This window comes from Diceros bicornis, chromosome 29 (assembly GCF_020826845.1).
Source record: "Diceros bicornis minor isolate mBicDic1 chromosome 29, mDicBic1.mat.cur, whole genome shotgun sequence".
Classification (NCBI taxonomy): Eukaryota; Metazoa; Chordata; class Mammalia; order Perissodactyla; family Rhinocerotidae; genus Diceros; species Diceros bicornis.
Window position 1 is genome coordinate 41,403,387 of NC_080768.1, and position 8,254 is coordinate 41,411,640.

Sequence of the window (8,254 nt, forward strand, 5' to 3'; positions counted from 1 at the left end):
CAATACCCACTGAACAGTTCTGAGATTTAGGATACATCTTCCTAAAATAGTTTGAAGAGGCATTTGGTTTGGTTTCAGAGAATGGCAGAAAGCAAAGCTCTGTCACTGGGTGTCATAGCCTCTGCCCTTGAAAGCCTTTTCAACTCAGAAGAAAGCACAGCCACTTGGAAGTTCATAAACCCACCCGGATTTCCTTTTCCTTATTTCTCTTAACGGCAACTGAGCACCCCTCGCTTCCCGCCCCCTTTCACCTTTGCTTTGTCTTTTCTTTTCCTCTGATGACTCCTGTACTGGCGTTCCTCTGTGCATGACTTTTGTTTGTTGATTGGCACACTGATGTAATTTATTTGAGACAACAGCTTTGCAGCTGGAGCTATAGAATGAGTGGATGAAATGGTTTTCCTTCATGTATTTTTCAGATGAATTTTCCTGGTGGTGTCAGTTTCTTCAAAGACTAGTAGAAAACTGGCCTTATCACCTTCTCTCCTTTTGTCCCCTTTCAAGTCACCTCAAAAAATTGTCCTTCATACCCCTTTCACTGTGTAGATGCCCCAGCTTCATGAAATAGTGTGCCTTACACTGGTTTTCTAAATGTGTTTTTAAACTGCCTTTAGATCGTCTTACTAAACCTTGTTCATATTGGGAGTAGTCTTTTCCTGCATTTTAATCTTGTCACCAAGGCAGATTAGAGACAAATTAATTAATAAATTCCTAGAATGAATAGAATTTTAGAACTAGTATGCCCTATGGATACCGTCTGGTTCAATCCTCTGATTTCACTGATGCACAGAGTGAAGTGTAATACCGATGACATATTTTTTCATTAGCAAATGCCCTTATTAAACCCTTATGCAGCTTTCTGAAATAAGCTTAGTCTTTTATTCTTTTACTTTGTTACTTCTTTATTAAAATTGGAATGTGCATCAATTAGTAATACTTTCAGCTGCAATAAACAGTACCTGATGAACAGGGGCTTAACCCCTAAGGGTATTTATTATTCATACTTAACAAGATATTCAGAGATAGTAGGGAATCTTAGATTTGGATCCAGCTTACTGTGTCATCAAGAACCCAGGCTCTTTCTGTCTTTCCATTTTTTCTCAGGCCTAGCCTGTTGTCCTTTGTCTTCATAGCTGCTGCCCCTATGTCACAGGGTGCAGCTTTAGGAAACACATCCATGTCAAGGAAGGAGTAAGAGTGAGAGGCTTCTCCTCTAAAGCCTGTCCCTTTAATCAGAAAGCAAAATCACTTTCCCAGAAGCCCCCGAATAGACTTCTCTTTATATCTCATTGGCCAGAATATCACATGGCCCATCTTAGCTGCAAGAGGGGCTGGGGAAATATTTGGGTTTTATCAACCTTTGTAGTGGGAGGGACATAAGAGAAGAGGGGGTTGAGAATGGCTTTTGATTGGCCAAACCAACAGTGTCTGTCAGAGTAGTCATCCTAAAATATACATTCATGTATATATTTTCATTTCCAGGGAGGAAATATAGCTTAAGAGCATGGGTTCTAGAGTCAGATTTCCTGAATTCAAATCCCAGCTTCACTTCTTTGCTAACTCGGACTTTGGATTTCTCTCTGCCTGTATTTCCTTTACTGTAAAATAGGATTAATAATGTACCAATTGTATATGCTTACTGTATTAATGACGTGAAGTTAGCATGTGGGCACTCCATAAATGTTGTCATCGCCCTCAGCCAAAGCTTAGCACCCCCAACACCGCCCATACCCAGAGCAAGCTTCATGGCCAGCCGCTTTTCCCACTTTGGAACAAAACAACTTGAAAGAGTAGCTTCAAGTAGCTTCAACTTCGTAATTACTAAATTAAAACTGAGATAGACAAAATCTCAATCGGACTAGAAAAATCCCTAAAAGATTTATAGTCATAAGAGAATTTGCCTGCCTTTCTTGGGACAATTTATAATGGCCATGTTCTTTTATTTAGAAATAAAACACTTTAGGCCTTCTATAAATCCTTCATGTGTTGAAGCAGTGGGGTGAAAGACTTATTTTAACTGGAATCCATCAATTCAAGAATCTGAGACTCTTCTGTAACTTGCTATATATAATACTTCTATAGACTGACTCAGATAGAAACTTAAAAAAAAAAAACCCAGCACCAATTAGGGTTAGAGAAAGAAATCTCTGCAGTGTTCTTCTCAGTTAGGCAGGAGAATCCAGGAGCTGTTTAAAACATAGTAAATACTCAACAAATAGTTGATGATGAAAAAAATTTTGTAGAATGAGAAAAGCATCAGAAAATAATTTGAAGTTTTGCAGGACACCATAGTACTCTGACAATTTGGTAATCCTAGCAGAAAAGCTGGATTTTGGGGGGAAACCCAGAGCAGCTTCTAGAAAGTGTTGTGGTTTTGTAGGGGACTGGCGAGTAGCATCATCATAGACTGGTTCCTCAAGGTGAGTCTTTGGAGAGTTATAGGAGCAGGAAAGAGAGTAAACAACCACGTCCAAGTGAGGTTCAAGTGTGGCCAAGGTCATGAAGGGAAGCTCACAGGGCCACAGCACTGAGCCTCAAGAGCCGTCCAATAGCCCAAAACCAGAGGTCACAGCTCCCCCAGCTTATACCCTTCTTGTGCCTGAGAGTTCAGGAAGCGTAATTCCTCCATCTAATAGCCAGTAATTCCAAGGTGACGCTCCTTCAGAATGCAGAACAAACAAGAACAAAAATTCTGTCTTTATTTCTTATCTAAATAAATGAATCCATCAGTCAGTCTCCTGTAGCTGTTGCCCACTTTGGGGAATGAAGTCAAGTCTTCAACAGCAGTCATATTCCCCAAGAAGCTAACACACAGGTGTGTCGCACATATGCATTTGTGAACAGTACACTGACGACCATTCTTCCCTGACTTTCCCTCCAGAAAACCCGTTATGAAGTATACGTCAGCATCCTGAAAGAGGGAGGCAGGGAGCTCCTGAGCAACAGTGACAGTGAGGCCACAGGACTGAAGAAGTCACATTCGAGTCCTTCACTGAACCCAGACTCATCTCCCGTCACTGCCAAGGTCAAGCGTAACGTGTCCGAGAGGAAAGATCACCGACCTGAAACACCAAGCATTAAGCAAAAAGTTACTTAGAATCCACCTGGGACCAGGAAGTGCTGGTCATGGAGAAAATAGAGTTTTTCAAGATCTTTCTGGTAAATCCATGAATATATTTAAAACAAAAAGTCTGTGACTAAATGGTGCATTAGTAACCTTTTCTATTGTATATTTTTGTTAGTTTCTGTACAGATTGTCTCTTTGCTCTTGATTTCTTTGCTTTGATGATTTTTGCTACTTGATAACTAATGCACCTTTTTTGTGAGGGGAAGGGGATCCTGATTTCAGAATGAATTCTGTATCACTTCTCCTTTGGTTTTCTCTTGTTTGCACTCTGCTCAATTGTTTTCTATATTCTCAAATCGGCTGTTACACTTTTTTTAAGGTTAAAAAATTTAATCCATTGTGAAACACTTAACTGGACAAACTTTGTAGTTTAGTAAATTCTAGCCAGAGTCAATATAAACCTTTATATGTAAAATCCGGCCCAGTCACAGAGGTAGAATTGAGCACTCACGGTAGTTCAGTTAAGAATTAGAGTTCAGGAACCGCGAGTTCCACTGGGATGCAGCGCTGAGTGCATCTTAGCACTTACTGTTGGGTTCTGACCTGCTGGAAGCAGGGAGGGGGTGTGAAGACCGCAGGATGGGGGAGCTTAGGAAGCGCGTCAGCTTGCTGGAAGTGTTGATTCCATTTTCCATTTCAGCCAAGCAAGGAAAGAGGAAGTGGAATCTTTTTGCCGTTGAAGGTTGCAGGAAGATGACACCAAGTTCCTTTTGTTCTCTAAGGGATAGTGGGATGCTGCACCACTGGGCGTGTGTTTGGTCTGCAGGAAGTTGTTACCTCACTCCCACAGGGTCTGGACTAGGAATCCAGAATCGTTTCTGTCCTCAGTACCCTGCCATCCAGGAATTAGGTTCTTTTTTATATATAGGCATGGTGTTATCTCCTGGTTGTAAGAATATTGGGGTCTTCCTAACACAATAATGTGGGAAATGGAACCCCTTTTGTTCTTTCCTTAATCGGAATAAAATAAGAAAGGAAAAAGTAGCTGCAGTTGTCTGGCAATGGAACATTGATTCTTTAAAATAAATCTGAAAGTAAAAAGTAACTTGAATGAATTATGGTTGGCAAACTGAGAAATCTGCTGTTGCATATGCAGAGTGAGTTACTTAGTTTATTCTTCTCTCAGCCTCTTTGATAGCCACTTCACTCTGCTACTACTGAACTTTCTCCTAAAAATAAATACTTTATTTTAAATCATTTATTTCTGTCTCCTCAAAATAGTTCTATTAACCTTACAGTCAGGAGTCTGTTCGAATGAGGGTCCCTTTGAAATTCAGGGTGACAAACAGAACATTCTCTTGTAGAGGAAGAGTGAAAATTGAGCCCACAGTGAGTGAGAACTTTCTGATTATGAAACCTTGAAACTTGGTGATCCTTAAAGCTGTAATCTCCACAACTTCGGAACTAATGGAATCACTTTGAATACTCTTTTTCCCTCCCACAGAAATTTCCTCAGTTCCACTCAGTTTATTAGTTAAAGGTACTATGACCAAAGGATCAGGGACTCTGCGTGAATAGCATGGTTCCAGCGAGTTAGAGAAAACCCACTGTTAAACCATGGTGGTTTCTAGTGGTATAGTGTTCTGATGGACAGGATTATTTATTAATATTTACTTCCTTCACCTATATAAATGCCATCTTTGCTGGTGCCCAGAAAAGAGAAACCCCTCTCTAAGGTTGTAGCTGCTTGTTTTGTGATAAGTATTTTGCCACACCTTTGAAAAACTCACGCTAACCCTCTATCTTATTAGGTAAAGGCATTGATTCAATTTATGTTTCAAAACAGAAACAAACAGGGTAGTTACCAATATAGCACATGTACCTGATTCATTTTTGTAGCTTCTGACTAAATCCAAGATTTCCTCAAGGGAATCATCTTTCTTCCTAGAATCTGAATAATCAGCCTGTTTGTTTTCTGCCTAGATATTTATCCTAAGCAGAGGGGAGAGAGGTACCTAGACCACATCATCTCTGAGCTTCAATAACTAAAGACAAATAAGCATCCCTGACTGGCTTGAATGTTTTGGCCCACAGTGTGTGTGTCTGTGTAAATAAACTGTCTCTGTGTATTTTACTTATAATGTGTAATGGATATGGAATGGTACCTCACTACAGTGTTTCTGACAGAGTAGTTCTGAGATACTTGGTTAGCATCAGCACTACTACAGCCTTGTTCCCATTGTATGACTCACTAATATTATCTGCAGGAGCCTCTGGCTATGCTAATAGATATTGGACAAGAGGGCATTCTTAAAGCTGTGTATAATGTATTTCCATAGTTCATCTTTAAAAACAACTGCAAAGGTTATTTTGCGAGATCCCAGATTGCCCAGGCATGGTGGTGTCCATCTTTAGGGGATGGGCTGAGAACACCTCCTCCCTGAGGCCTCTGAAAGGTTTCTGTCTGTTGTTAGTGCACCTAGCAGGCCAAGAGTCCATCCTATAGGAGGAAATGCCTCTTATTTGACTAGATTCTGAAAATCTTGCCAGAGCCAACCACGTATTCTTTTGTGATAATTTCTTTCCTCTGGTATCTGGTCAGAAGACGGTGAAGACGTTTCCTTTCACAGCTGCGCCACGCCAGCTGCCCAGTCACGGTAGAGGGGAGCGTTCTTCCTCCTCTTCTCCCGCAGGTACCCTCTGCCCAACCCTGCTCCCCACCAGACCTCAGCACTGGAGCCTTGGGATTTCTCTCATGTGATGAATCATTATTCCTCTTCATATAAATACACTTAATATTAATTTTTAGTATAGAAAATCTTGATAGTCATCAAAATACCTTGGTGATAGTCTTGTTGCAAAATTGACCATAGAAGTGGCCCGTGTGTGAAATCCTTGAGTGTCTCGGGGTTTGTTCCCCCACCTCATGTACTGACTTTTACAGGGAGGTGTCAGGAATTCTTTGTTAGCAATCAAAACTTAGTTTATTGCCAGGCCATACACATTATTTGAAGTGTGTTTTTTTAAAACATCATTTTGCCAACTCTTAGTAATGCCTAATTAAACCAAGCAATACTTCTGCGCATTTTAGTTAATCTCAATAAAAGCAGCCTGTGGGAAAGCGCTGTGGTAGAGCTGTACTCCTGGATGTATGTGACCTTTTCTGTTGCTCTGAGGTAAGGAGGATAGAAAGCAACTATCCATGCAAGACCCTCCATGCTCCTCTGACTGTTCCCCCAGTTCAGAAGATGAGGACTGTTTCCTAGTCAGAGTGATAGGAGGGAATTAATTCTGGAATAGGAAGATGGGCTGGCTTTCCAAGGCCAGGCTAGGGTTGGTCTCGTGAGTTTCTATTTTACCCTGTGGCCAAACCACAGAACTTCTAAGACTGGAGAAGAATTTACATAGCCAGCAGGGAAGGAGGCCCTTTGCTGCCTAAGCACAAAGTTACACAGTTTCTATTGGCCTGGCCTGCTGCTCTCTCTGTCATGTAAAGAGCCTGGGATGACGTTCTTATCCATGGCAGGCCTGCTTTGGCCATGAGCTGTACTACCTCTTCTCTGTCTTTATCCCCAGTCATAGACAACTGAAAGAAAATTGACCTTAAGGAAGTTGCTCCGTTGTCTTACTGTCAAGACTTTCTTGTGTTTAGTTAGTTGTTCTTGGCATTTGAGTTCCTTTGGCATTTTTCCTTGTGGTCATCAGCTAAGCTTTGTTAAGCCTGAATTCATAGGGGTATCTTAGCCTTGTAGGTCCAGTCTCTGTAGTTGAGCTGTTATGGACCTGGTCAGATTTCAGCAGGCTGATGGCCACCTTTCTGAATTTCAACTCCAAACAATCCCTTCACTTTTCAAATGACAGAATTTTTTCAATTGTAAAATTAGCACTGTTAAACAAAGAACCAAAGTGGCATCCTAGGACGTGTTAAAAGTAGAATTTACTTAATGAATAATAGTGCAGCTTTGGGTTTAAGGAGCATCTGCATTTCTCACAGAGCATCTAAGTTACTCTGATGGAAAAAGATCAGTCAGCTGTGCAGGCAGATGAGCCTCTGGGCCCACCTTGCTCCAAAGCTCTCTGGCTGTCTCTTCTCCCAGGCCAGGCCACTAGTCTGCCCCAGTCAGCCTGGTGGCATCTTACACCATCAAGTCACCCAGAGGACGGCAGAGATCGTAGTCCACCACAGAGTAATCCCAGCAAGTGACAGAGGGGTACTTTTCACTGCTTCTTCTCTCAGATTCCTTTTCAATGTCTCACTCTTAGAAGGAGGACTGAAGTCCAAAGTCATTGTCCTTCTCCTTTTGTACCTATAGTATCTGAAACCCCAGTGGGCAGCCTTCTGCTTAGGACAGTATCTGGCCCACTACATGCAGGGAGAGTGTCTTCATAGGGAGAATGTCAGGAAATACTTGAATCTGCATGACAGTTGTTGACTTGAATGCAACAGCAGGAAAATATCACAAGTATCTGTATATACAGGAGGTTTCCTTAAGTGTCTTTGGCTCATCCTTTGTAATTTATGTGTGTATCAGTAGTTTTGGAGAATATTCACATAGGTCAGTATGTCAGACATCAACAAAAATGCTTTCTGTCTCCCACCAATGTTGTATTGTGGGTATTTATAGTTGTATGTATGTGTATGTATCAATGTGTAGATTGTATATCAGTATATGGCATATGTATATCAAATTTATTTTTGTCCTAATAAGCAGTGTGATATGAAAAGCAAGTAAAAACCCCATAGGATTGAGTATATAATGCAGTTATTGAGAGTATATATAATGGTACTGTTTTATTAAACTTAAATTCAAATGATATTTTGATTAAATTTTTTTAATAATAAGATTTTTTGCTAGAAAATTCCATCTTTGAGCTTTGGGTCACCAGGGCAAAAATGACTCTGAACTAACTTTGGGGAACTGTTTCAGTGTACTGTGCATGATACCAAGCAGGTAACTCATTATAATTTGGGACACACAGAAAGAAAGAAAAAACAAGCAGCCTGTGCAGTCTCAGCAACTTGAGTATTGTGAGCACTTCAAGTCAAATGGACGATTTGGGGCTTATTACAAAATGTGATGCTGTAAAGCACACGTTCTTTATTGTTGTAATTAGTCCAGAAAAATAGCGCTTTCAGAAGAATTAAATAAGTACCCACCGTATCATTTATGGACCTGTGTCTGTTTT

At 40.8% G+C, this 8,254-nt stretch overlaps 1 protein-coding gene across 6 annotated transcripts in view; it reads left to right on the plus strand.

Annotated features, from left to right (window-relative positions):
* Window positions 1-5,888, plus strand: part of PSD3 (pleckstrin and Sec7 domain containing 3) — a 535,293-nt gene extending 529,405 nt beyond the window's left edge. For all 6 annotated transcript variants that reach the window (XM_058525349.1, XM_058525350.1, XM_058525352.1 and 3 more), the window contains one exon: window positions 2,882-5,888. In XM_058525349.1, coding sequence (XP_058381332.1) covers window positions 2,882-3,097 — 216 coding nt within the window. In that variant the 3' untranslated portion in view covers window positions 3,098-5,888. The remainder of the gene's footprint in view (window positions 1-2,881) is intronic.
* The last annotated feature ends 2,366 nt before the right edge of the window (window positions 5,889-8,254 follow it).